The sequence below is a fragment of the Aquila chrysaetos genome, chromosome 24 (genome assembly GCF_900496995.4).
Source record: "Aquila chrysaetos chrysaetos chromosome 24, bAquChr1.4, whole genome shotgun sequence".
Classification (NCBI taxonomy): Eukaryota; Metazoa; Chordata; class Aves; order Accipitriformes; family Accipitridae; genus Aquila; species Aquila chrysaetos.
In genome coordinates this window covers 18,676,952-18,704,727 of record NC_044027.1, presented here as the reverse complement: position 1 = coordinate 18,704,727, position 27,776 = coordinate 18,676,952, and the positions used below count along the sequence as shown (strand labels likewise).

Sequence of the window (27,776 nt, the reverse complement as noted above, 5' to 3'; positions counted from 1 at the left end):
TACAGCTCCGCTGCCTGTCTCCAGCAGCCCACCCTCCCTCCACCATCCCGTTGCCACCACCTCCAAGACTCGGAGAATGGGCAGAGGCCAGAGAAGCCGCCACGGGCAGCACCAGCCCTGCCTGTGCCTGCACCAGCAGCAGCTTCTCCACCTGCCCTGGCTTCAAGAAACACCCGGCTCAGCAGCTGCCGCTCCCGGGCAGGTACCAGGGAAACCCTTCAAGCCCAGGCTGTGGCTAGGATGTTGAGGCTGCAACAACGGCAAAAAAAAGCCTAGTTGATAAATGTCAAAAGAAATACAGTAATCGGCTGAAAGCAATTTACCGAGCCATGTAACCGCCCTGGGCTCGCCATTTTCCTTTATTCATTTATCATGGTAAGCTCTTTGGCCAAAATACACAAAGCAGAGAAATTGTTGACATGTGGGGCCCTAGCAGAGCAAATCCTTCATCCTCCTCCCCCTCCCCACTGCACACAAACTAACTTTTTGGGAGTTGTTTATTTAAGGACTGCAGAGCACTCGGTGCTCTTTGAACCCAAATGCCGTGGGAGTGGGGCTGGCCACCACCTTCCCTCCTTTTGCCATCACCCGAGACTGCAGGGAGGCCGTTTGCTGCTGTCGGGAAGTACCTGCTGCATGACATGCTCAGGATCTTGTTGTGCTTCTACCTCCTCCACCCCCTAAAATGTGGTACCAGTGGCTTGCACAGGCATTCTGTAACTGGTCAGGGAGGGCAGATGCTGGTTTTGGAAAGTTCCTGTGTTGGCTTTTGGTCTTCTCGGTCCTGGCTAAAACAGCCAGGCTGACAGCACTGGTTTCAGTTCTCTATCCACGATGCGTAGGGGAACCGCAGCGCCTGTCTCCCCTGCGCACCCTGCCCCAGTCAGCGTTGAGCTCCCTTGTGCCTTCCCGGTGGCCAGGCTGCAGGTAATTCTGCTGGCCACGGCAATGGGCAAACGCTTCTTTTGGGATGCATGAACCCAAGGGGACACATCAACCAGGAACTGGACATCCCAAGATTGCTCCTTCATATCTCATTTTGACTTTATTTTAAGCAAAAATAAATGCCAAGGTTCACAGCAGGACAGCGCAGGTTTCCCTTGCGTGTGGTCCTTGCTTCTGGCAGGCTGCGAGGTGCTGGGATGCAAACGGGCTGGTGCGCAAGGCGAGCAGGGCAGCCGTTCCTCCTGTGCCTTGGCTTCCGTGTGGGAGCCCTTCCAGCACCACCCAGTCCTCCTTCCTGCTGTATTATTTTTCATCGTAGTTCACCCAATTCTGTTGCCACCTAAATGAAGAACAGTGAGGAGAGCTCCCCCCTCCCTCCAGTACAATCCAAGGTGGGGAATGGGAGCAGCTGAAGCACAGAGCTGCTCCAGAGGTCTGGCAAAGCCACCCCTGCCCGTCACCCGAGGCCGCTGACTCCAGGCAGGGATGGCCACTGGGGTGCGTGGCAGTCCGTTCTTGCTCGAGGGGGGGAGTGTGTCCATCGGGATGGCGCTTATCCAAGCAGCTCCTTGGTCTTCGCTGCCAGCAGCTTGTCCATCTCTGCCGCAGCGCTCTCTGCCATTTGCTGGATCTGTGGCAACATAGTACAAGTCTGAGTTGTATGCTAGGTGATGCCAGAGTTTAAAGGGAAAGGAGTGACTGGATCACCTCCTGGAACAAAGCCTGAAGTCCTAATAAAGCCCAAAATAGCGTTGGGGCAATAACTGGCTCTTCCCGGGGGCTCCCAGCAGCCCTCAGTGATTCTGTGCCCGTGTTGCATCTGTACATTGAGAGCAGGGACTGGTCAAAGGCTCTGAAAAGGGATGTACAACACAAACTCTTGGCGGACCTTCACAAGTGACTTTTTTAACGGAACGACTTCAGGGGAAGGCAGAGTTAGAGACCTGCTGGTGTTGGCACCAGAGAAGAGAGCACTTACCTCACCACCTCCTGCAACCTTTCCACTATTAGAACAAACTAGGTAATAGCAGGAGTGCAGCCTTAGTACATGCTAAGAATTCACACATCAAGTAACAGATGTGTTTATTTCTTATAAAAAGAAATAAATGGCTATTGTTAAAGCCCTGCCCAGGGATCAGGTCTCCTGGTAACATGGGATGGACATGGCAAGCACATAAAAGGGGCCAAAATGTGCATGCGCTTATTTGAGTGAGTGCAGATAAAGACTGGAGCACATGGCGGGGGTTTATGCACTAGTTTTATGGGACTGATTAAGATGCTCCCAAGGTCCAAGGTATATGACGATGACCTTTCTTCATGCTGAAAAATTTGGGTACAAACAAAAATTAGACTTGAGACGCTACCTCTACAAATGCAGAAAACCATCTGTCTGCTCTGGGAGAACTGCTTCCCAACAGGATTCAGTTACAATAGCATAGCCATTTTTCCTGCTTGCACAAATACTCTGTATATCAATGTTTATTTTTGTGAGCACACAGAGAACTGTCCCGAAGCATTTGCAATGTATCTAACTTTAGCTGTTAATAAACAAACAGCTAAAAAGTAATGGCCTGCCTTCAGAGGCATCAATTCAGCAAAACACTTAGGCTTGTGCCTGAGTTTATGCCCAAGTAATTGACTTTAGCGACATCTGCTCTTAGGGAATTAGGCATGTGCTTAAGTATTTTCCTGAATTGGAGCCAAAAAATCCTAACAGAGATAATCTTGCTAGCCTTTTCATTAATAACAAACTGGAGCAATCCTCATTAACACCAGCTGTTTTGCAGTGGCCAGGCACTGAGTAAATGGTAGTAAAGCTATGGACGTGGGTTGTTTTGCTCCCCAAGTTCAGCTGGTCTGTGCAACAATCCCTCGTAGTATGAAAGCCTTGGGGGAACATTATTTTTTCCTGTGTCAGCTTACACTGGTTCATATCATAAATTTGGCTTTGAGATTGAAGCTCCAAATCTCACACAGAAAAAGCAAATACGACAGCCATTGCGGAGTCCAAAAATATTCAGCCCAGGGCCACCCATTCCCCAGCTGGGTTCTCAGTGCTGGAGAACTGTCAGCAAGGGCTGGGACAAACCCACCATTGAGTCATGAAACATCACAATATGGCGAAAAGAAAAAAAAAATTACCTGCTTTTCTAGCAGCCAGATGGTATCTTCAGACACTTTGTTCTTGAACTTCTTTACCTGGTTGATGCTTTTGCTTCGCACGTTTCTCAGGGCCTCTTTGGACTTGTTGGTGGACTGCTTGGCAAGCTTGGCCAGGCTCTCCCTGTGCTCTCTCGTTACCCTAGCAGTGAGGAGAAAGAAAAAACACCAAAAGGAAAAAGTGTCATGTGTAGCACAGCCAGATTCATTTTCTGCAATGGACTTTGGGTAAATGCCGTGATCGTCTCTGCTGCAGCAACCTCTCCGACTGGCCTAGACAGAGCTGCTGTGCAGTACTGAGCTGGGCTGCACAGGGACACCTAAAAGATAGATAAGATAGAGCTCGTTCTGTGTGGAGGCCCTATGTCACAAGGGCAGAGGGACTTAACAGCTCAGGGCATGTTTTTATCCTGCTTTGGTCCACCTGAGTGAATCAGCCATCTCTGCGCAGCATCACCAAGGCTGTGCACCCCAAGTCTTGAGCCTAGAATGGAAAGTTCCCAGCACAGCCCTAAGCTGAGGGACTTGGACTGAATCTGACTTGTTTTATAGTTGTCACTGCAGTGCCTGAAAGTCATGCTGAAATGTTCAGACTTTCCTTTTTTCTGTTGCCAAAGCATCTGTGGGAAAGAGGGAAAATCCAGCTCCAGACCTGAGAGATGGAGCTGAAAGTGTAACCCTGCAAAGCTGGGAGGAAACCTCCGTCCCTTCCTGAAACTCAGCATCGTCTTCCTGCAACTGAAGAGCCTGAATTACGTATCTGGAAGCTACAGCGCTTATGTTTCGCTCAACCTTATTCCAGCTCATCACGACCAGGTTTTTCCACCAAGTTGATGTGAATGCCTGTTTGACAAGAAGACGATGCTAGACATGGCTAGCCACAGGTAACTCGGCCCAGGAGAACTTCAGGTCCACCTTCCCCCCTGACGCAGGGCCACTTACTGCTGTGGTCCCACAAGAAAACCTGCTACTTTCCACCCCATACTAAAAACTGCAGGTGATTAGGGAGTCTGGCCATCTGAATAAGGCACAGGAATGGCTGATGTGTCACCTCTGCTCTGGTAATGCTCCAGCACCTACAGCTGATCACTGTCAACATCAACTGCTAGTGCTTAACAATAATATTTTAATTATTTTCATGGCTATTGAAGTTTCCAGACCGCCTTGAGAATGAAAAACCCCGGTGCGCTCCCTGAGACTCACTAGCAAGAGAGCGCCCGTCTGCTCGCAGAAGATATTGCAAAATAAACATTTCACAGGAGTATTTAGAAATTGGCTGCAACAGCCTGGGTCACCAAAACACTGAGGCCAAGACTCTTCCTGCAGAGAGCTCAGGAAACGTGGAGCGAGGGCTCCCAAGGCAGCTCTGCCCCTGCACGGGTGTGCGTTACGGGGAGGCTCTCGGGGCACGACTGGACCCTCAGCCCTTCCTCAGCTTGTGCTCGGCCCGGCAAGCCGCACACGCGCCGATACCTTCCCTCGGCAGCCAGGTCGCTCGCAGCAGATGTCTGCAGAGGCGCTGGCCTCTCACCAGTCATCTTTATTTCACGGTGCAAGAAGGAATAGCTTCCCAGAACCGATTAGTAATTACAGGAATTGGGGATCGCTAGAAAAGCTGAGCAACGACCCAGCCCCGGCATCCCCGGTGTCCCCTCGCAGGCATGCTGCCCTCAGCCGGGGCACCCCGCAGGCAGTGGCTCGGCCCCCCCAGTCTGTCCAGCCCGAGGGACATGGCCAGCGAATTTCATGTGTGGCAAGAGGCTTCTGGTTAGCAGAGGCTCAAGCCTGGACCGAACCCCTAATTAGAAGTGAGCGGGGTTACTTGTGGTTTCCTCTGCATCCCAACATCACTGCCTTTAGGGCTTCTCGTGTTCAATCTCCCCAGCCAGAGGTCCCGTGGCACATGCGAAACCAGCAAAGCCGGCTCGCAAACAGAGGTCCGGGTGAGGTCAGATTCTCAGGCAGCTTTTTTGGGGGGTGGGGAGTCAATCCCAGCTGCTAAACTTGGAGGAGGGAGCTAGAAATCTCTCCCATCTCCTGCTGGGTGGCGAGGCAAGCCGGTCCACCGCAGGACTGCCTCAGCTCTGGGAGACCGAGCTTGCTGTCAGCTATTCTCCTTCCCGCCCCTGCTCAGCTTTTGCAAATTGTGCCGAGGGTATCACTTGCCTCCTTGGGGCTGCCGAGCCTTTAAGGAAATGTTTTTGTTTATGCAGCTCCGCCAGATTTCCTATGCTTCTTGGCATAGGGTCACAGCTTTCATGCCTCCTTGTCTGTCTTTATTAACACCAATTTCTTTTTATCACTGCGCAGTGCCGTGGAGTTTCTCAGAGGGTTTTATGTTCCAGCCAGACTGTGTGTAAATTCTCAGCAATGCTACCAACAATGCCAGAAACGGACACTTTTTCAAGCAGATGCTGTTTCTGGTTAAGGAATCCATCAACACAAGCCAGGCCCACGGTTTCTAAGGACAGTTGTTTAATCCTGCCCCCAGATCTGGGACTTTTAAGCTGTTCTTAGATATGTTTTCTTTTCTGTCTAGTAACCATTGCCCCCACTCCCTCTTTAAAGCCAAAAAAAAGCACGAACTGAACCTGGGGAAGGGGTGCCAGAAGTGGGGAATGAGGACAAGGTCCCTCCCTGTCGCCCCTTCTGCTCTCCCCTGCGGGAATGCCGCCCTCCCCTGCAGCTCAAGGAGCAGCGGGCTCAAATCCTGCCGTTCCCCCGGGGACGGTCCTGCCCTGGCAGGATCAGGACAGAGCCCAGTGACTGACGTGCCAGGGTGTTCAGAAACACACACCGCCCCACGGGTAACATCTCCTCTTTTTCTGCTTCCCCCAGAGACCAGCGGTTTAAGCACTGCAACCCTTGGATGCTCCTCTCCCCGCATACAGCAGGAGCAGACCCACAGGGAGGATGACACAGGCCACATCTCGTCTCCAACGCAAGACGCTTATGCGGGTAAGAGTAATTTCTGTACCTCAAATGCTAGGAATTTCCTGTGAAGGAGAGAGATCAGTTAAAGGAAAGTAGGCTTAACTAAATACTCTGCATGCGTAATTGCAGATAAACACAGGGTGCAACATATATTGCTCAACAAGAAGCAAGCAAGAGACTTCTGATGATGGGCGATCCAGAGCAACGCAGCTGAGAAACAGCTTTGGGTTTTTTTTCAAATGAAATTTTTTTTAGTCCTTTCTCCCCATAGTAGGTATCTTTGCATATTTCTTAAAGGGCAAAGGAAAAAAAACTCACAATGAGTCATTAAACTTTCAAATGAGTCATCTGGCTTTCAGTAAAGCATGTATAAAAATATTACTAATTTACAAACAATATCCAGTGTAACACAATGGGTCCAAAAAAGATGAATCTAAAAATGAGGCAATACCATAAAAGACACAAGGTCAGGTCAAATTCGGCCAAGAGATCAACCAATACAAATGTTCCCATGGCTGGTTTTCTTTCTTTTTTTTTTTTTTTATTTTTTAAACCCTCAGAGAATACTTTTTACACAAATAAATATTGCCTATGCAGTGCTAGCAACACAAACAGGCGAATGCCTTGGGGAGCAGAGGGGATCCTAGCAGGCGGCAGAAGTAAACATGAACGAAACGAGTGTATTTTTTCTGTTAAAACTGCAATGCAAAATCTAAACTAATAGAGTAAATACTGAAAAGTAAACTCCATGTTAAAATGCTCAGCTGAAACACTCTCAATCACTGAAGCATAGCTGGACCTGCATAAGGCAAAATATGATGCATATGTGTCCAGCTTGATGGGTCAGACTAAAAAGTGTTTTTAATGACAGGTAAGGACAATTCAGGTTTGATTTTATTTTTCCTGTGCCTCCCCTCATGAAAGAGCCAATTTCTGCAGAAACAATATTGTCTCTTCGTTTCTGATTTGTTTGCTCATTTTGGACACCTGCCATAATTTTGGCAATTTCACTGCATCTGTCTGTCATATATTCTTTTGTAAACACCTTTAGAGTTGGGCAAATGAAAAACTTAGAAAATTTTTAAAAGTAATTCAGGCATATAAGAGAGCCCTCTAGCAGAATTTTATTATTTCTGCCCTGCTTTGCATTAGAAGGTTTTAAAAGGTTGAAACTGACCACTTGTCTTTTTGATAAACGGATGAAACTCTGAAAGACCCACTCGTGTTACTGAAGAGCGGGTGAGTGAACAGGAGTGAAGGTGCCTGCGAGGGCAGATCTGCAGGGCACGTCTCCCAAGCCAAAAACCTCTGAAAACCTCTTTAACTCAGGACTCCCGGGGGCTGCCAAGCAGCCAGGGGGAAAGGGGCCAGGAGCAGCAACCCTTACATACCAGAGGAACAAGGGAGCACACTAGGCAGATCTTCCCTGGGGAGAGAAGACTTGTTTTCGCTCTGCAGCTCCACAAAAGATAGTGACAGACTGTACATGTTTGTTTAAAAAACAGTATTTTTTAAAAGATTGGGATTTGCAGTTTTGGAGTTTCCTCCCCTGCAATTCATATTCAAGGATGACCCAAGTGCCCATTAACAATCAAACCACTGTGCAGCAACCCGGGAGCCTCAGCAATTATGAAGATAATGGTGCCGTCCTCCTCCTCTGCCTCCTCTCCTGAGGAATGGGGGAAGGGCAGGGAACACGGGAAAGGAAAATCAGCAAATAGAATGATAATGTCATTCCCTCTCACCGACAGCAATGGAAAGCTGCAATTAGACTTCTCTGATCAAAATGCTAGATAAAATTCCATAGAATTTTTAAAGTAGATCTAAAGCACAAGAAATACTTGGTTCATCTTTACTGAGAAGTCACCTGCTTGTAAAATGCAGTGCACGTGCAAGGTGTTTGTGCGCACAAGCAGCGTACAGAGCTGTCTTTACCCTTTGTGGGAATTGTTCGCAGCACCCCAGTGCCATGTAAGCCCAGGCTGTGAGACCATGTACATCCACATCGGTCCAGGGTATTTAGATGGCTCCATTGCTGCGGGGTTCGAGCACCCACAGGAACTCGTGAATTTTCCTTGCACCACCCAAACCTGGGTGAGCAGTGCTACTGCCCCTGTTAGAGGCCGTGTCTACGCTAGCGAGTTGCGCAGCACGGTACGAGCGGAGCTGCTGGGAGGTCTCGCTCGCCACAGGGTCCAGCCCGGTCCCAGGAACAGAACACGCGTGCGCAGTGGGGGAACACTCGGTGCGCGCCCAGACGGTACCTCTCTGGTTTAATCTGAAAGGAATCCCGTTCACAGGGAGAGACCCCAGCATGCTGCAGCCCAAAGCACGTTAAACAGGTATCATCAGGATCGCCTCAAAAGCGCTCTCCTGATCCAAACTGAAGCACTGATGCAGTAGCACCTCCCGCCTTGTCCAAGGGTTGGGAGACACCTGCGATGGATGAGGGAAGTGATGCTCAGTCCTTGGCCAGGAGCAGCCTGCTTTTCAATCAAATTTCTATACCACAATTTCTACGCAGCCATCAGTTACAGAATGTGTATTACACGAGAAGAGGGAGTGGATATTTTAGTCAAAGCTATCAATTTTCTCCCTCTTTCTTTCATCACTTACTTTTAGTGTTCTCTGCAGCAAGGTGCTATTCACCCCTAATACTACTGGTTCACTACTGCGTTACTGCTGTCTTCGCTGGTGTAATTCAAGGAATTTACAGCGGGGCAGCAAAGAATCAGCTCCTGAATTAAGGCAATACAGCTTCAAAAGCCTTTGGCTGTCTCCTGCAAAGGGCTGCAGCCAGCTACGACCAAGTTTTCCTCTGCAGGGGGAAGATAAAGAACAATAAGACCAACCATCAGATGCCAAAATGTGGTGAGTTAGAGCTCAGACACTTGGAAGAGGTTCCACCAGACACTTTTAGGGGCTCAGACTTTTTTTCTGAACCTGAAATACAGCTATTTGGAAAGCAGCTGCATCACAACATTGCAGCAATCGTGCATGCTTACCCTCTGAAGGGCACTCACTGCAACCTATTGCATTATCTTGCATGATGATGAACTCAGGCAGCCATCAATACTCACTTAGGAATTGGCACCCGAATTATTGTCCCGTCCACTTCTGGGTTCAGGTTCATGCCGCTCTCCCTTATAGCCTTCATAGCTGCAGCTGTGCTCTGTAAAACAGATCAAAAGGTAAAGGGAATTAGGAAATAATCATTCCCATATGCCAGAACTCTGTCAATAGTTGGCAATCCATCTCCACGGAACATGGAAACATTTACTTCTGTTACCAGTAAGATCAGGAAGTTACATTGGTGCAGAGAGCTTTGATCAAACCAAATGGGAAACTACGGCTGCGCTCGGTATCAGGGTAGGGGGGCATGAAGGGGGGGAGAGGGGAAAGGAAGCAACAACAAAAGAAAACTGTTTTGCTTCTTTGAAACTATTTGAATGGTTTGAGGCAACGCAGAGTGAAACCACAATAAATTCCCAAGGCATAGCCTGACTGTGGCAAAGGAGATGAAAGATTCTGAGCATTTAAAAATTCCAGTTGAATGTTTCCCACTAGAAATCACACAGTGCCAATTTAGAAATGTTAACTAACTTAACCACTTCAGCACTACAACCTAACCACATTAAATTGGGGCAGTAGCAGTTGCCTGAGAAATAGCGCCTGTGCCCAGCTCTATGTTTATTTTACAGCTTATTACTTAGGATTAACTTCTCAAAACTCCACCACTGCTGGCTGACACTCTGCTCTGCTTAAAAGGTGGGGTGCACAGGTTTGCCTGGTAACTGCAAAGTAATTAAAAGGCTTCCTTTCCCATCCCACGGCACTGGTGTACCTTTACAGAGTGTCAGGCTTTACAGTTAAATCAGAGTTTTGCCAGGAGCTCCCGCAGCGCTCTGCCAGATTGCTTCCTTCTTGACATTGACAATAACAAGACCGAGCGAGTCTGTATTCTTGTGGCACTCGCGTGGCATTTCCTACAAGGCGCATTGCTATTTCTGATACTCTTTCCCATCGTTAACTTTAGCTCCAGGCTGCTGCAGTAGACTGTATTTATGAAGTTCAGCTTTTGTCAACTGAGGCACAAACTAAAGCTCTGCATATTTGTTTAGGTCTCCGACGTGTGACATCACTGAACAAAATGAATGCTCTGCTCGTGTTTTGTAAGACATAACTGCTGTCCTCTAGAACACAACAAGGGCAGAGAAAATGTAACCAAGATGATCTCAGCATGTTAGGAATGTAAACGTGTTATTCTACGGACAGTGCTTGCTCTGTAGGAAGGAAATGCTCAGTAAAAGCTGTGTTGTTTAACATACATATTGGAGGAGATAGAAAGGGGATATATTGCAATATTGCCCCCAACCTCTTGCAGCCCATGAAATAAATAGCTGTGCTTAAAAAACATAGTCTTGTTTGATTTTGTAACTCTCGGGCAAACAGAATTTGGCCCTGCAAGTCCTTTTCTATGATTATTTTCTTTCCTAGACTGTTCAGGCATTTTTATTTGCTTTTCAATGCCACGAAGTACTGACTATACGCTGTAAATAATGACATAAAGTAAACATGTCTGCAATGCTTTTAAAGAGTTCAATCTATCCATGGAACAGTTATGGTATAAAACAACTGCATTGAGAGAAATAGTTCTAGCTCTAGTTCAAATGAAAAACGGTCCTTTGGCTTAGAAAGCAAATGTAGGCAATGCTATGTAGTGTGATATTTAATTTCTCACGTGCCCATTTCTCAGCCTGAGATCCCGCTTGGACACGGGCTAAGTCATGGAGTAACTTCCCCGGTCCTCTCAGCTCTGGCACTCCGAGGGACCTCGGTGCACTCGCTGATGAGGGAGACTTCATTCTTCAAAGCCATTATACACACTGGATACACTTTAAGAAACACTTAGCTATCAAGTGCCTTACACTGACCTCCTCTGAGACTTTGCTGACTTAATTAATTGGGGAAAGCCTTTGCAAAATAAATAGAGATAAGCTTTGGCAAACCTCCAGACCTGGAGCGGGATGAATAGCTAACCTTGCGCTCATTACTGCTCCTATCAGCAGGGCTGCCCGGCTCTATCTGTGTGAGCCCGCTGCAGGGGACCACTAGTGCTTGATCCTGAGGTGGGATTCAGATTTGCTGCCTCATTTAGGGGCAAGTCTAACTAAGGCTCCTGCAGAAAATTAAAGGAACTCGGCTCTCCCAGGGGATAGGTCAAAGCACCTAATTCGGGTTCTGCCCTGCAGGCACTGCCAAGGGAGGAGCTCGCTAACCTCAGCAGTGCCTGAGTCAGGCCCTAGGACAACACTTAGCACGGGCCCCGCTTAAGTCCTACCAGGGAGGCTTTTCAGAAGCTCGTAGGCTACATCAGCAGCTTCTTCCATGAGCTCTCAGGGGGTGTCACCAGCCCTTGTGATAAGTAAGCAAGTTTTAGAGGAGTTTGATGGTGTCCCCAGCACAACCAAAGACTACTCCAACTACATGTCTGGTTCTGTGCATGGTCACGTCTTTGTAAGGAACTGAAATAACATAAATACAGCAGGGCAGATGCAGCATTGCTTCCACGTGTGTAATTCAGGTGAACCAAAGGGGAGTGTGTACGTGCTCAAGACTACTGGGTGCCGTAAAACCATGGGAAAACCTGGCAGGGCACAGTTAATCCAGGCATCTGGTCTGCGACATGCTCAGCACCACTTTTCAACCAAGCTCTTGTAGATCCAACTGATGGGAAACCAGTCCCCAAAGCAAACCCCTCATACTGTAGCATTTATTGGATGCAACCCTGAGAGCAATCACAGCCTGATGGGCAGCACTGAACTCTCGTCTGACCCTGTGCCGCTGCACGTGAGATGCTCTGTGCGCCAGGCAGGGCTGAAGAGTTGCTCGCCCCATGCAGTCAGCAGCAAAATACCGTTTCTGGTTTGCGTCAGCTGCAAAGTGACACACAGCCCAGCCAGAGCTCTCAGCCCTGCCAGGTTTGACTGATTTTGTCTAAATGTTCCTTTGCTCAGCATCAACCTGTTTGTTCCCGTGGTAATTACCTCCCCTCGCAATGCCTTCAGTAACGCATTCTTACCTCTGGAAAATTGGTCATGTTCACTATAATGAGTTGCGGTGACTTCTGTGAGATCTGCCCCAGCTGGTTCAGCGGAAACTTCCCATCTTTAGTCATCAAGATTATGTGATCAAGGGCCCCTCAAAAGAACCAAACACAGGGGAGTTTCAGTATGATACAGCAGTTCACAGTGATGCTGAAGAAAAACACATACGCAGTGTCCCACTTCCCTTCTGGTGTGCAAAATACAGACGTTACAAAATCAAAAAAAATGTGTTTATTCAGACTTCAGGTGCCGTTTATGTTCATGCGTCCCCTGTGGTACTTGCAAGCTAAATATTTCAACATTACTCTAAAGCACGAAAACATGGAAACAGAACTCTTGGTTTTGGTACTAGAATAGGAAAACTAAGCAAGATTGTTAAGAATTAAAAGAAAATAATTATTTTTTAATTCTTAGGACTTAAAGAAAATCAAAATGTTGTTATAAAAATCAAGACAACTATTGTCTTTAACTTAGCAGTGTTCTCTTAAACGCCCCATTTTTTTTGTTCCAAGTCCCAAGAGGAGGTGTTGTACGCTGCCTAATTTAAAGTATTCAGTTTCTCCCTGAGCTACTCTTAATCTGCTCTCTAGTTTCTGCTGCAAAATGTTAACAGGCCAAAAGGCACACGGGACAAGAGGTACTTTATCAGTGCAATTAAAAAAAATACCTATAGTTAAAATAAATAGTTAAGAGACTGAGCTACACTTTCCAACCCCATTAAAGACTGAAGTGCCCCTGCCAGAGCTGGGGTGGTGAATGATTCAAATCTGGTCATTGTTTAATGTTAAAATTTTATCCTTGAAACTTGATACTACTTACAAATATGTACGTTCAGAGTGTTATAGTAACTGTAGCTTAGTCAAATATATTCACATTTCTTCCTAAAACACAAAATTCACTAAGTGAACAAGGCTTGTAAAGGTCACTAACCACAGCAAAAGTAGTTTGTATATGCCAGACACCAGCCTGATGGCAATTTCCAAAAGGCTAATTTAATGGCAATTGGATTTTTCCTGCCCTACTGCACCATTAGCTGACAACCTGCTGCTTCATCACATCTGCAAACAGTTCAGTTAGACACTTTTGACATCTCCCACTTATAAAAGCTATTTCCAGGAAGCTGTTAACAAAAATGGATTCTTCCTGGTCAAGCTCAGGGTGAAGAAAGCCTTTAGTTGGGGATGTCAAGGCTGTAGTAATTGGGTGCCCAGTGAATAACTCAATAAAAAGAAAATCAATTTTGAAAAAATCAGAGTTCTCCATTACTAGGATTGATATCCTTATTTACAGGCAATAGAGCATCATACAAGAAAGTTACCAACCTGGTGACGTTCTAACACTGAGATTTCTGCTGAAATCTTCTTTCAGAGCTTCTACCACTGCCTGCATGTCTTCATTGGTTTCCTCCAAATTGATAATATCCTCAACTAGGGCAGCACTGATATTCACTCTGGCTTGACTCTGCCCTTTACCTTTAGCTGCAGATTACACATAAAATTAATTTCTATTTCTGACAACAGTTAGTTGTTGCATTAGAAAGTAGAAAGAAGATATTAAGACCCCTGCTAGATTCAGAATAGAGTCCAAGATAAACCAAAGTAACTGTATTTTTTAATGAGTAAATAGCCCAGCTCTTGAGCACATAAGCCAAAATATACTTGTAGGTCACGCTGTGTGCATTGACTCCAGCCTGGACTGTGACAATTGCTACCTACTGCCCTAGTGCAGCAGCAGCAACCCCCTGCGGTTCCTCTCCCATGGGAAGGGCTAAGGTTTCCTGTACGCTGCAACACTGTCAGGCAAACCAGCTCCTCCAGAGCTGTGTTCTGCCTAAGTTAGATCAATACTGGTACATGAGATAAAAGGGATAAGAAAAGAAATTCTGGCAACATACTGAGGGGTTGCAAACACTAGGAAAAAGCCTGCTGTCTTCACCTTTTTTGGTAGCTAGCTGTCTGGTCAGCAGCATCTGATGGACACACTGCCTGCAGCCATCCAGGAGCAGGGCTGGGCAGCCTGCAGGAGCCTGCGGCAGCCCCCGTATTGTTGTGAACGAAGAACGATAAAGCAGGGAAGGCAGATGACGGAAGCACCTTAGTGCCATAGCCATCGTTTACAGCTCTTCTCTAACTCACCTGGAAAAGAGAAAAGATGTGCTAAAAAGAAACAGATTCAGGTCTTAGCTGTACCTATCAGTGCAAGGTGACAGTTCAACACTGTAGGCAGCGGGTCTGGGTGTACTGCAGTGACCAAAAGGTAAATTCAGCAGAAAGGGCTCAGTGGCAGCCAGCCTGTACCCATGTTATCTGCGCAGCCTTTGCACATCTGTCCAGAGGGGCACGGGCAAGTGAGGCAAAAGCTGCGTCTGCTAAGCAGGAACAGCTCGTCAAACTATCTGGTATTTGCACGCCAGCTGAGTAGACACTTAAATTTCTGTCACAGGAGGTTTCAGGCCCCAACCCCCCCCCCCCGGGCTCCCCCGTGTTTACAGGATTTATTTCAGCCTGGGCCGTCCGGGGCTTGGAGGCCTTACTGCAGCTGCGGCTCTGCTGCGTTCAGATCTGCACAAACACAGACGGAAAACTCGGTCCCTCCCGGGCAAGACCGCGATGGCTGCGGGAGCCGGGAAGCCGCCGCTGACGGCCACCGGAGGAACCGGCCGCTGACGGCCACCGGAGGAACCGGCCGCTGCCGGCCGCGGGCTCCTCTCCGCCGCTCCGACGACGGTCCCGGGGTCACCCAACCCCCGTGCTCGGGGTACGACGACTGCTCCCCCCCCAACCCGGAGCCCGGCGGCGGGGATCCCGTGGGGATCCCGGACACCCCCCCCGGGTCCGCCCGCCCCGCGCCCACGGGGTCCCGTCCCCGCCACACGTGCGCGCAGGCCCCGCCCACCGCTGGAAAGAGGCCACGCCCCCTCTCCGCGCGACGCCCCGCCCCCTTAGATGACCCCAGACACCCCCCGACACAAGGCCACGCCTCTCATCTGGCCACGCCCCCGCCGGCTCCCTCTCCTCAGGACGCGCCGGCCCGGCCCCGCCCCGCCCGCGCGCTCCCCCGGTGCTCCGCGGAGGCCCGGGCCGGGCCGGGGACCGGAGATTGGGGACCGGGGGCGGCGAAGGGGAGGGGAGGGGAAGGGAAGGGCGTGCGTCCGCCCGCCCGCCCGCCCGCCGCCTGCCTCACCGTCGCGCAGCCCCTCGCCTTCCTGCTGGCGTCATCGCGCCGCGCCGCGGCGTGACGTCAGAAAGCGGCGCCAAGGGCGGGGCGAGGCCTACGCGAGGACGGAGCGGCCGCGGCCTCCGCGGTCCCGCGGTGTCATGGTGAGTGCGGCCCCGGCCCCGGCCTGTCCCCTCGGCCCCGGCCCGCGTCCCCCGCCCTGCCCCGCTCTCACTGGTGCCCTCCGCAGAGCCATGGAGCCGGGGCGCCAGACGCTGCCGCTGGAGAACGCCTCCATCCTCTCCGAGGGCGCCCTGCAGGACGGGCACCGCCTCTGGATCGGCAACCTCGACCCCAAGATCACCGAGTGAGTGACTCCGAGCGCGGCGCCGGCCCTCCCGGTACACCCGCACCCCCTCTCCCCGTCGGCGGGCCCGCCTCCTCCGGTCCCTCAGGGACGCCGCCTCCCTCCCGCTACCCTGCCCCCAGCAGCGGTACCGACCCCCCCCCCCCCCCCCCGTTACCCCCATGGACGGGGCCGTTGTTCCCCCCCACACCGGCAGCGCAGCCCCCCCGGGGCAGCGCCACATCTCCTGCCCTCCCTGGTGTCCCCTCGCCAGCTCCTGCCCTGTCCCTCCCCAGCCCTGGCTGCCCCCGAGGGCCCGGCGTTAGGTGCGAGCGCTGCCCACTCTCCGGTGCCCGGTGCCGGGGGGGGGGGGCTCGGCCGGGTGTGGGCTGGGTGACAGTTTGGGGGACCCGCGTTGGGGGTGCCCCCCGTGCCCAGGAGGGCAGAGCAGGCTGCAGGAGCACAGCCAGCTCTTGGCTCTGCCCCCACAGCGAGCGGTGATGGTCGCCCACTCCGGTGGATTTGCCAACTGGTCCCAGCTCCCACGGCACTGGGTGGGCGGCCTTGTGTCTGGTCGGTGCCGCCGCCTGGCAGCGGATGGCCTGACGTTTGGGGGGTTGGCGGGGGGCTTTGTGTATGTGGGGTGTCTCCAGGGCTGCGCTGGCCTCACAGACCTTGGGCTCAGGGGTAAGTGCTTAACTACTGCACACAGCGGTGCTCTGAGCCACCGCTCAGGCTGGAAGCCCAGGGGTTGAAAACATCCTTGTTTTCTAAACTAGGGAAATGTTAGAATTTTAGCTTTGAGACTGTCAGGGTGACTAAGAGCCTTGTGTTGTTATTTTGCTGGTGTCAGGTTGTACAGACGAGAGTTACTGGAGTAACTGAGTAGTAATGAGGTAGGGCACAGTGTGACTGGCTGCTTATGGTGGATAAGCGTATAAATCAAACGCGTGTGTATGCATTTTGTGTTTTCTCCAGACTACAGGTAATTATCTTCTGAGCAAACATAATATTTGCACAGCTAAATTGTCAAGGAAATATGACTTGCTGTCCAATATTTGGATAGTGTGCTGAGAAATAAGTAGGTTGTATTAAAAAAACTGCAGAACCCAAAAGAAAACAGTTTGGGGTTTATACACTTCTAAGAAACAAGCATTTTTGATTAACTATTGTATATGTCTGTCATGGAATACTTTTTCTTCCTGCTTCTTTTTGTGTGTGTGCAGGTGCTAGGTTTTTATTCTAAATGTGGTTCATCTTAACAGAGCGGTTTTCTAATAGCCTCTAAATGGAATCATTAATGCATTGTGCTTTTCAGCCATTCAGCTTTGGGTGGCTTCTGCATTAATTACCATTTTTATCCCACAGCTATGTTACTCTGGTTTGTCCACATTCACTGACCACATAAAATTAGATATAGGAGTTCTTGAGCGTGTTGTTTACTGGGTCCTTGAAGATTCAGGAAACTGGGTTAGTGTGAGGGGAAGAATAGTGGGTGTTTGTAAATGCATTAGGTCCTTCACTTCCCAGGGTGATCATTAATGGTGTTTTTAAAGACCCTTTCAGTCTAGCTTGTTCCTCTGAATCTAGGCCAGACAAGTAATAGCTTTGTATGGCAAAATTTAGTGTTTTCATAGATAAGGTGAAATGAGTTTTGTGCGCTTTAACTGGCTTCTTGCATGGGCAGGCTGTTCCTTTTCAAATAACCTATTGCAGATGCATTAATTCAACAGTCCGGGTGTGGGGCACGGCTGCCCTGGTACCCTTGCTGCCAGGGACCGTGTCCAGAGCAGCGTCACAGCTGTGGGCAAGGGGCTTCGTTCTCCAGTGTCATCAAACCTAGGGGTGCTTCCATGCCACTAAATGTTTAAAGTTTGCCCAGTGATGAGTGACAATGCTCGTTGCTTATTCCAGGCTTTATAATTCTTGCTTTTGGTTTTGCTTTAAAAATGGCTATTCTCTCCTGCAAACTGTATTGTAATCTCTGTTTCCTTGTAAATAAAAAAAAGAGGAAGTTTCTTTTAACACGTTCTCAGCATAGAGAGAAAGAGTGTGGCTCTGTGTCAAGTTAGTAAGTTTCTATAACTCATCTTGGCCCTTACTTTCTTATCCTAAGGGCTTACATCTCTGCTCATACTTGCTCATCTGAATTATCCCTGCTGAGGTTACTAATCATATGACTGAAAACATACACCTGAAAACTAAATAGCTGTTTCTTCATTTGCTGCTTTTATCTGATTTTTAAAGGGTTGCCTCTGCAATTTCTATGTTAGATTTGTTTAAGATGGAGTAAAGTTGATTGAGTTGTTAGCAGAGTTAATAACTGGTTGTGACTTTCTTGAGCAGAAATGAGTTCAGAAAGTCTTGAATTACTGCAAGACTTCCATTTAGAGAGCAACCTATAGCTGCAATCAAGCGCTAGGGAGTTAATAGGTAACGTACACATTTGAGCACAAGCTGCAGTAGTAGGAATTTATAAATGTAGGGCTGCCCACAAATTACAGCCTGCAAGTTGATGGCTTATAGGAGGCTGTTGCACATACTGAGTAACTGTGAGTCAACTGGGAGTCTCAAAGGATCCTGAACGCTGGCATACCCTACGTACTGGGGTATGGTGGGTCCTTCGGTGGGCATTCGTCCTTACCAGTAATGTTTGTTTGTTTGGGTGACTTCTTTCATCCAGCATCCTTAAAAGATTGTTCTGCCTGTGGAAGAAGATAGTATTAGGAGTCTACTGAGCGTATTTTTAGAACTGAAAGGAGGCGAGCGGGCACCATAGGACCTTGCAGCTGTTCATGACACAGGACACTGCCTCCAGGCACTTCTGATGCTGAATGATCCCTGCTGTGGGGCCTGCCATGGCAGTGCACGAGGAGAGCAGCAGATGGTCAGTTCTGGGTTTGGTATCACTGAGCAAGGAAGCTGTGGAGTCTCCTCACCATCACCGTGAGCATTGCATGGCGCAGCATTTGTCCCCCAGCTGCACAGTAGGATAGGAGATGTGCTGTGGCACAACTGTTTGTTCACATCACCTCTCAGTGCTCCTGTCTGTGGGGGAAAAACCTGTACTTTAGTTACGTCTGCTGTGTGGCAAGCGGAGTAGGACTGCCTCTGCCCATTCCTGTTTGTAAAGCCTTTTGAGACTTTTCAACATTTTGGACAGGCAAAAATTTCATTTTCAGCTCTGTAGTTACACGTACGTATTATCTAGTTTCCAGTAGCCTTTGAATGACCATTCATTTTCCACGGGTATGAAATAGCGGGTGTTCAACTTCCTTAGCTGTTCTGCCACTTGTCTAGGATCCCATCTTGATGAGTCTCACCTAGAAAACAATGTGTGCATAAGTTGTTGTTACAGACTCCTACTGACTCCCAGTGGGGCAAATTCTTCGCAATAATAGGTTTCGCATGTGGCCCGGTACCTTTGCGGTATCCTTGGGACAGCATTGTTCAGAGGAAGCCTTGCCTGTGTTTGAATAGCACTCAGGGTGCCAGGAGGAAGAGTGGAGGAAAAGGAAATGGGGGAGCTGCTGGTTTGTCTCGCATTCACATCAGATGACAGGAAGTGGAAATTGAGGTTGGCTGCAGTGATCTGCACAGCACGGTGAGGCCACATCTGTGCGAATAACTTCCAAGCTCTGGATAACCCAAGTCGTTGCCATAGTAAAGCTTTTCACATGTTCTCACTTTTTTTTTTTTTTTTTTTTTAAAGCTTCGGGTTTTCCGTGATGTGTCTTCCTTCAGTACTGAAGTCCTCTTGGCTTGGAGAACTACTTGTCAACTTACTGTTAATGCCCTCGCTATATTAACAGTAACAAATCATAATCACAGCCTGAAACTTTTAGTTGTACAAGACTTCAGTTCTGAGCTGTTCCATGAAGAGTAGGTGACCTGCAGTTGTAAAAATTGCATGCATGGTTGGAAAATAGCATTTGCATCATCTACGTCCTAAAGGTTCTAAATAAAATAATTACATAGGTTCTTCTAGACTCTTAATGAAATTTGTTTTAAAGAAACAACTACCACTTTGCTTCTAAGAAAGTACTATTTGAATGCAGAGGTTCTCAGGAAAAAAGAAAAAAACAAAAAACCAAAAACACAAAGTGTTGCTTTTAGCAGGGCAACTGCAGGGTTTTGTTGTTGCTAAACAGAATGCAGTGAGAATAATAGTTGCCCTTCCACTGCCTCTGTACTTGCCAAAAGAGGAGCAGCATTCTGGTGATAAGGACTTTATTTTCATACCACTGAAATTGGAAGTGCTTTTCATACAATATGTTTACAGAAACAAACCTGAGGTGCATTTACACATTTTGGAAGCTCTGAAAGTTCAACAGGAGGGGTTTTATATATACACCACATCTCCAAAGTCAGTGTTTTTACTTGTATGTCTGTGACTGCTTGTTGGTAGCTTGAGGTGTGGTGGTGAAACTTGGTGGCTGTGTAACCAGCTCCTTTTTTTTCCGGCTCTTGCTTTTCTGTCTCCTTTGCGATCTGAGCAGAGACTGAGGGTTTGTAGGCCTCTTGGAAGACCATGTGCTTCATCTCTATTCCGAAGGATGTGGGAAGCCTTCCATAATCAATTACAATGTGCATATTCCCCTGGGAGATAACTTGGCCCTTCTGCATCTGCACTGCTCATCTGAACACTTGCTGCACCTTCACCTCTTTAAAAGTGCATATCCTGAATGTCCACCGTGACCCATCCTGTGAGATGACTCACATTCCTGGAACTTTCTTGCCTGGCTCCTGAAGCTTAACAAAGGGCTAAAGCCCTTTTCAAACATCCTATCAGGCTTTATTAGGAAAAATGTTGTCTGCCCTTCCTATTTAGACTGTCCCTAAAGTTGCCTGGTGTGTTTGGCTGTCTTGGGCCACTATTGACCGTTCATGTCTGGACATGCAAGGTTTCATCCAGTGCCTGGTGCTCCATCTGCACTTTGAGTTATCCTGGTAGGCTTTCAGAGCACTGAGTGTTATCTTGCAAGCTGAAAATTGGGCATAGACTACGTGTCTTGCTAATGAATGCTGTACAGCTGATCAGGAGGAGTCCCGACTAAGATGGCCTTATTAAATCCTTAGACAATTCTTAAATGCTAGGGATAGGGTCAGGCAGTGAAGTAGTAATAGGTGTCATTTTCCTTCTAGGTCAGCTAGTGTTGTTAAACACTTTGATCCCAGGGAACCAAAAAAAAATCTGCAGAGAACTTTCAGGATTAGATGTGGTCTGTACAACAAATGTGCTCCTTATTTTAAGTTGCTCAGTGCACTGGATACTGAGCAGACAGATTTACTCGGCTTTCCCAGTTTTATTGGAAACAGCACACTTCCCACTGGATGGCAGGAAGATAATTGGCTAAATAAGTGTCTGACTTTCATGTGCACGTTGCTGAAAGGCTGTCTGAGCCAGAAGCACTGGCAGATTTGGCCTGGATGATACTCAGGTCTGTCTGGTGCCTTTTTTTGCCTGGTCTACTGTCAATTCCTGGTTGCAGTTTGTTCTGCTTATTCTTCTGTCTTCCTGCTTCCCCACTTCTACCAGGCAAGCGAGAGAGGGGCTGCATTTCTGTACGATCTGGCCATGTCCTTGTCAGTGCACCGATACTGCTTGGCACAGAGAAGGGGTGGGACTAGCAGTGCTTGTACAGGGAGAGAGAAGGCAGCAAGAATAGTGGGGATCCTGAGGGATGCAGGGTGTTGTGGACCGTGGGCTAGGACTGCTTGTGCGAGGAGAGGAATACGTGGGATGGAGCTTCAGACGGTCACATCAGGGCTAGGGAGGGGGACACATGATGTTTATGCTTGAAAGTAGGTGTGATTTAGAGAGGCAGGAGGCAAAGCCCTCCCAGACCCCTAGGGAGCCATTGCATAATTGTCCAAAAGCCAGCTATTAGTAGATCTTCTGCATGCCTTTCAGCTAGCACCGCTGAGAGGGAAGCTTTGTGCCTTGGGGTTTTAGAGCAATTGCTGATAATGCAGCTCCGAGCTAGGATGCTGAAGAGTTGATGTATAGGGCACCCACCTCTGCGGGTATTTGGAAATACACGAATGACACAACTGAACTGCTTATGTTACTGAGTGTGAAACGTGCGTGTGTGTCAGGGGGTTCCTCTCTATCTCCTCACTTTCAAAGTGGTAGAAGGTGTCATAAATGTCTTCTCTCCCCTTCAGATACCACCTTCTCAAACTCCTTCAGAAGTTTGGCAAAGTAAAGCAATTTGACTTTCTCTTTCACAAGTCTGGTGCTCTGGAGGGGCAGCCGAGGGGTTACTGTTTTGTAAACTTTGAAACCAAACAGGTATGTTGCTTTTATCTAAAATTCTGATTTAAATGACTGGCTTCTTTCCCCATCTTTTTTTTTTTGTTAATGTAAAGCTAGAACAGGAAGGGATAAATTAAATACCTTGTCCACACAAACCCACAGACTCATAACAGCTCCACTCTGTGACAGCCACTTTGTGACTGCTCCTGGAAGTAGCAATAGTGATTTCCTTTCTCCTCTGCTGTCTTTTCCTGAATCCTGCTTTCTAATGCTAATCAGAAGAGGCCAGTTCTTTGGTCCGCTTTTGTAGTGAGCTCATGGAGTTGTACTGTGAAGATGCTGTGATCCATGCAGAGCCTTGGATCAGCCTGCCAGACCATCTGAAATCCAGAACTGCTCTGAAGTCCTCCTAGTTTTTCTTTTGGCTTCATGGATGCACAAACACCAACTTGTGCGATGCTGCTGGATGTACAACATGACACATCTGCAGCATCCTGGAGTGAACTGCCCCTGGCTGTCCATTTGGGGTTTTAGCTCTTGCTACAAATCAAAATTTCAAGTCATGCTCGCCTGCAACATCAGAGTTGGTAGTTATTTTGTCATAATTCTGCTAGAATCGTTCAAAAGTTAGGAAGAACAGTGTGTATAGAGACTGCTTGTGGTTGTATGACCCCATCCTTTTACTGTGCAATTGCTGGTAAGGATGTCAGAAGAGCCCTGGCACAGTGTGTTAGCTCTAGAAAATGATTCATAGCAAGGTGGAACAGCATTGCAACATAAATCTTCAACTGCTGTGAATCAAGTTTTATGGGAGTGTCCCAACACTGAGATTCCACTGCTGAGCCTAGAACAGGACCAAGTGGATAATGTCCCCAGTGCACATGAGCAGGATCTGGAATAAGCATAGATAGGTGTTAATGAGGCACGTGTAATCACTGTAATGAATCACGGTATTTTCTAGAGACACTCCTGTAGCACAAACCTCCCTCAGAATGCTGTTCCAGTAGCTTCTGTGTTTGGTATTTTCAAAAGTCCTGACCATTTTCCCCATTTCCTCCCCCAAAACAAGTGAAAGAATAAACCAGTAAGGCTGATAAAATTCTGGTTACTCAGATGTTGGAGTCTTCCAAAGATATTCCTGCATTGGGATACAATGGGATAAACTTTCTTTGCTGTCAGTTAGCTGTACTTACAGAAGACTGATTAACAAAGAAAAAAGGCTCTTTACATCTGAGTCGGTTTTGACTAAAGACTTGCTTTGTTTATTGAACTGTCTTCCTGTGCAGGAAGCAGAAAAGGCGATCCAGTGTCTCAATGGGAAGCTGGCCCTTTCCAAGAAATTGGTGGTGCGGTGGGCACATGCACAAGTCAAGGTAAGGTGGGGGTTGTAAATAAGAATTGCTTTTAACTTGCAAAATTGAAAAACTTTTAATATTAAGGAACAATTCTTATCTAGGCTGTCTTAGCCTGGCAAGATAATTTCAGTCTATTTTAGGAAATAACTCTCACAGAAATGGTATTAACAATCTACCACTACTCTTGTCTACCTGAACTGTGCTGGATTAGCTCTGCGTAAGAATAGGCCATTTAACCTGATGTTCTTTGTAAGGGAGTTTCTGATACGAGCGGTGTGAACAGATTACTTCTATAAATGTCCATGTTTTAACTTTTCTCAAACTTAGTGAGTGATTGGCTGAAGGTTTGAATCCTTCCCTTTGTGGTTTTGCTCCCTTTTTGGATAGGAGATGCATGGAAATTCCCAATTACCAAGTACTTTGTTCCACTTCTGAAAGCACTCATGTGGCAGCCGCTCTAATTACTTCCGACTTTAAAGCAACATATTTCACATCTAAGCTAAATATCCTTTTATTGCTTGCTCTGTCAAATAAAACATCACGTTTTTAATATTAAATTAGGCAGCACCTTCTGGAACATCCTTGTTTTAATTTTTTCAAATTCTTGTCTTGTTTCTTCTGCAGTTATTTACTATCTGGTATTTGATAAAGCAATTTATTTTGAATAACTTTCTTTGCAGATAAATGGATATTGGGGGAGGGGAGCTGCTCGTTGTTATTTTCCTTTGGGTAGTTTGCTTTTAGCATGTGTCGATTATCCTACAAGCAGCTTCCTACCCTTTCTCTTATCAAGTGTACTAGTGCATCTGTTTTGGATGCTAGAAAAAACCAAAACAGGTATCTTCGTTAAAGGAGACCATGTTGTTTTAATTACTGGCTTCAAGGGCTCCAGGCTCTTGTCAGCACATCCAAGCTTGCGCAAATCCAGTCTCCATTTTCTTTAGCTCTGTAGCTACTAGAGTGCCACGTGCTTCCGGATGCCTGAAGAGTGATCAGGCCGTAAAAGGAGTTTCAGCCAGAGGAGTGAGTGTCTGCCCAGCTGGGAGTTCAGCGGGGTAGCGCAGTGCTTGGCTGTCCAGGGGTATGGTGAAGAACATGCATAAATAATCAGTTCAGTTTGCATGGCACTTTCTAATCTGTGAATGGAAAGATTTAACAACACAAAACTTTGGCTTATTGTAACAAGTGTTTATTTTAGACAATACCAGCACCATGCTAAGTAGTTTAAGGATGAGTGGCCAAGGCTTACCAGATACTGTTGGTTTGAGCAGCCCTGCTGAAAAACAAACCTGACTGTGTGCCAAGCGAAATAAGGAAGCAGAACACTGCAAATAGTTCAGGAGGCCCGTTGCCCGCAGAGATGACAGACTCACAAGCTGCTTTCTACAGAACGGGGGTGGTTCCTAACTGGTCTTTCTTTTTTTCTTTTTTTCCCTTTGCTCCCAGCGCTGCATGATTTTGTACAGTCGTGTGCTTGTGTTACCTTCTGACTCTGCACAATGTCTGTATAAAGAGCATAGCAATACAGTACAGCAGTTACCTTAAAATTTATCATCTTTGCTTCATGCGTTATGTAGAGGGGAACAAGAAGTGATAAGACAGGGTAAGGTTTAAGGATCCATAGTACAATGCACATAAATGTTCGGTATCAGAGTCTACGTTCCATATTGGTACTAACAAATACTATGGTTGGGATTTGTTTCAGTGTTTGGTCACTGTCCTGGTTTTGGCTGGGATAGAGTTAATTTTCTTTCTAGTAGCTGCTGTAGTGTTATGGTTTGGATTCAGTATGAGAAGAGTGTTGATAACACACTGATGTTTTCAGTTGTTGCTAAGTAGTGTTTAGACTAAGTCAAAGATTTTTCAGCTTCTGATGCCCAGCCAGCAAGAAGCCTGGAGGGGCACAAGAAGTTGGGAGCGGACACAGCCAGGGCAGCTGACCCAAACTGGCCAAAGGGCTATTCCATACCATGTGATGTCACGTCTAGTATATAAACTGGGGGGGGCGCAGGTCGCTGCTCAGGAACTAACTGGGCATCAGTCGGCGAGTGGTGAGCAATTGCATTGTGCATCGTTTGTTTTGTATATTCCAGTTCTATTATTATTATTGTCATTATTGTCGTTTTATTATTGTTATTATTATAATTATTATTTTCTTCCTTTCTATCATATTAAACTGTTCTTATCTCAACCCACAAGTTTTACTTTTTTTTTCCTGATTCTCTCCCCATCCCTCTGGGGGGGTGGAGTGAGCAAGCAGCTGCGTGGTGCTTAGTTGCTGGCTGGGGTTAAACCACAACAGCCACCAAAATAATTCCTAGCAAAAGCTTCACAAAATCTGAAGTGATGTTAATCCAACTTTAAAGTGTATCCGTGGGCAAATGTTTCTTTGTTCGTAATTCCAGCTGACTTCAATCCTTAATCTCTTGTTCACAGAGATATGATCACAATAAAAATGAGAAGATCCTTCCAATCAGTCTGGAGCCATCTTCCAGCACGGAGCCGCCCCAGTCTAACCTAAGGTAGGAGATGAGAGGTGACCAAGCCAGGAGTGGCAGGGAACTAACTTCTTCCAATTTCAGTAAGATCAAGAGTTGTTGGCATCACATTTGTGCTAAAAATCTAACGTAGCAGCAAAGCTGTTTTTAAAAGGGCAGCATGCTGCAAAGTAACTCATTTGACGTCGGAGACTTCAGACTTGAAGTTCATTTTCTAACGTGTGAAGCTACTAGGGCAGTAGGAAGAAAAAGAGGTGAGGAGAGGAATTGGGAATATGTAACATTCCAGCTCCTTTGGGCAGAATGTGCTTTGCATTTCTTCATATGAATATCAGTGAGAGGTTTTGTACTGTACTAATTTGAGTAAGCAAGAATTTCTGCTATAGTGGCAAACGATTAAAACAATCACAGGTAGTACTTCACATAAAATTTTTTTTTTTTTTTTTTGCCAGCATTAGGGCCGGTAGGTCTTCTCTGTGGGATGTGGTTAAATTCTCCAGTCCCTCTGTTTACCTAAAGCACGTAGTGCTGCTTTGCTAATTCACAGTGTGATTGAAAGGGTATGTGATTTTTTCCTGTGTGTTCTGTCAGTGGAACCCTATAAGGAACCGGGACTGGGGATAATGAATTTGCCTATAGATAAAATGAGCTTGGAATTCAGAAGGAATGTGCTAGGAAGTAATGAGTAGAGAGACGAGTCATGCAGATTGTTAGCTACATCAGTGGCACGAAGGAGTTGTTTTAGTGAGGATGGATGCTGCAAGAAGCCACAGCAGAGAAGGGAACATTCCTCGGTCCATACCCGATGGAGGACAGTGAATAACAAAAGTCCTAGGAATTTGGGGTGTAACCTAGGATAGCTTCTCCCTCTGGGATAAACCCTGCTAATGCTGAAATAATGTTTCTTCCTGACCTAATTAGAGTCTGGGGTTTTCCCATCCCAAGCAGTCTTGTAGCTGGGAGGAAGTCTGGCTTTCATTTCTCTGCTGTTTCCAGCAGCCTTGTCTGAGCTGCGCTCTCTGCTGCACATGCTCAGACCTCTTTAAATGACATCATTTTACATGAGGTAGGAAGCCTTGTTGTGTACTTGTCTCGCTCAGTGTCCTCAAGAAAGTGCTGAGTAGGTGCAAGGACCGTTATTTTGTGGTGCTGTGATATATCTTGGAGGAGCAAATCCGTGCTGGGGGTTGAAATGAAGTAGTGTGGGCTTTAAGCAGTAGATTCCTGCCTCCCAACTTCATGCTGCTTGTGAATGCAGCGATGGGGGCTGCCTAGCCCCTCCTCGTGTGACTAAGTATTCGCCTGTCAACAAAATCTCTGGATTGCTGTAGTCTGATTCCATGTGCAGATCAAGCTCAATTTCTCTTCTGCTTTTCCTCTTTCCAGTGTCAGTGCAAAAATAAAGGCCATTGAAGCCAAGCTGAAAATGATGGCAGAAAATCCAGATGCGGAATACCCTGCAGCACCTGTTTATTCTTACTTCAAACCACCGGATAAGAAAAGGACTACTCCTTATTCCAGAGCTGCCTGGAAATCTAGAAGATGATGCTTATGAATGGATAATGGTAGCAAGAAACACTGCTTTGTATACCTGGAGTCCTCCGATGCTTTTGTACTTTGTAGAGTGAGAAGGATACTGCCACCTGAGCACAACACCACTGTACGTGGCACAGTGTTTTGTAACAGCTTAGGTGGTCTGCTGAATACTCCTTACTGCCAGCGCAGCTTCACAGCTGAACGCTGTTCAGAAAAGTAGGTTCCCTTCAAAGCCTCTGATGAACACGCAGACAACCTCTCGTTAGTGTGCATTCATTAGCAAGATTAGAAACAGTAACCAGTGTGTGGAGTAAAGCACATCCAAAAATACTCCATTTAACTGATTACTTTTTAAAGTATTTTTGAACAAAAAGTATTCCGATTTGTGTTTTTAATGGAGGGGAAGCACTTGGTTTTGATTAACATTCTGTAGTTACCATGGAAAACTTTTTCATCTCAATAAAACTCATTTTAAATAGA

At 47.2% G+C, this 27,776-nt stretch overlaps 3 protein-coding genes across 7 annotated transcripts; 2 read left to right on the top strand and 1 right to left on the bottom strand.

Moving 5' to 3' along the window:
- Positions 1–1,026: 1,026 nt before the first annotated feature.
- Positions 1,027–15,729, bottom strand: MRRF (mitochondrial ribosome recycling factor). Of its 5 annotated transcripts, XM_029999990.2 has the most exons (7): positions 15,330–15,385; positions 14,082–14,281; positions 13,469–13,624; positions 12,122–12,240; positions 9,120–9,211; positions 3,088–3,247; positions 1,027–1,576 (listed from the first exon to the last, which is right to left on the bottom strand). In XM_029999990.2, the coding sequence occupies exons 2-7, from the start codon at positions 14,254–14,256 to the stop codon at positions 1,499–1,501; spliced, it is 780 nt and encodes a 259-aa protein (XP_029855850.1). In that variant the 5' UTR covers positions 14,257–14,281; positions 15,330–15,385; the 3' UTR covers positions 1,027–1,498. The 5 variants fall into 5 exon arrangements, with proteins under 5 accessions (XP_029855850.1, XP_040975668.1, XP_040975667.1 ...); XM_041119734.1 differs by lacking the exons at positions 1,027–1,576; positions 3,088–3,247; positions 15,330–15,385 and adding exons at positions 3,393–8,356; positions 15,538–15,729; XM_041119733.1 differs by lacking the exons at positions 1,027–1,576; positions 3,088–3,247 and adding an exon at positions 3,393–8,356 and having other exon boundaries at positions 15,330–15,383.
- Positions 14,446–15,384, top strand: LOC121232590 (basic proline-rich protein-like). The gene is made up of 3 exons (XM_041119930.1): positions 14,446–14,493; positions 14,589–14,769; positions 14,810–15,384. Exons 1-3 carry the CDS (start codon positions 14,446–14,448, stop codon positions 15,382–15,384), a joined length of 804 nt encoding a protein of 267 aa, XP_040975864.1.
- On the top strand, positions 15,557–27,776 carry RBM18 (RNA binding motif protein 18). Its single transcript, XM_029999993.2, has 5 exons — positions 15,557–15,669; positions 21,817–21,943; positions 23,194–23,280; positions 25,699–25,784; positions 27,147–27,776. The coding sequence occupies exons 1-5, from the start codon at positions 15,557–15,559 to the stop codon at positions 27,304–27,306; spliced, it is 573 nt and encodes a 190-aa protein (XP_029855853.1). The 3' UTR covers positions 27,307–27,776.

What these genes read in the sequence shown, in the direction of transcription:
- MRRF (XM_041119734.1), bottom strand. Translation starts at nt 14,256, where the DNA reads ATGGCTATGGCACTAAGGTGCTTCCGTCATCTGCCTTCCCTGCTTTAT. An exon ending in ACAGCTAGCTACCAAAAAAG is followed by an intron (nt 13,625 to 14,081) that starts GTGAAGACAGCA and finishes TGTAATCTGCAG; the next exon opens with CTAAAGGTAAAGGGCAGAGT. An exon ending in ACATGACCAATTTTCCAGAG is followed by an intron (nt 9,212 to 12,121) that starts GTAAGAATGCGT and finishes TCTGTTTTACAG; the next exon opens with AGCACAGCTGCAGCTATGAA.
- LOC121232590 (XM_041119930.1), top strand. Translation starts at nt 14,446, where the DNA reads ATGTTATCTGCGCAGCCTTTGCACATCTGTCCAGAGGGGCACGGGCAA. An exon ending in GTCCAGAGGGGCACGGGCAA is followed by an intron (nt 14,494 to 14,588) that starts GTGAGGCAAAAG and finishes TTTCTGTCACAG; the next exon opens with GAGGTTTCAGGCCCCAACCC. An exon ending in ACCGCGATGGCTGCGGGAGC is followed by an intron (nt 14,770 to 14,809) that starts CGGGAAGCCGCC and finishes GGAACCGGCCGC; the next exon opens with TGACGGCCACCGGAGGAACC.
- RBM18 (XM_029999993.2), top strand. Translation starts at nt 15,557, where the DNA reads ATGGAGCCGGGGCGCCAGACGCTGCCGCTGGAGAACGCCTCCATCCTC. An exon ending in GGGCACATGCACAAGTCAAG is followed by an intron (nt 23,281 to 25,698) that starts GTAAGGTGGGGG and finishes TCTTGTTCACAG; the next exon opens with AGATATGATCACAATAAAAA. An exon ending in CCGCCCCAGTCTAACCTAAG is followed by an intron (nt 25,785 to 27,146) that starts GTAGGAGATGAG and finishes TCCTCTTTCCAG; the next exon opens with TGTCAGTGCAAAAATAAAGG.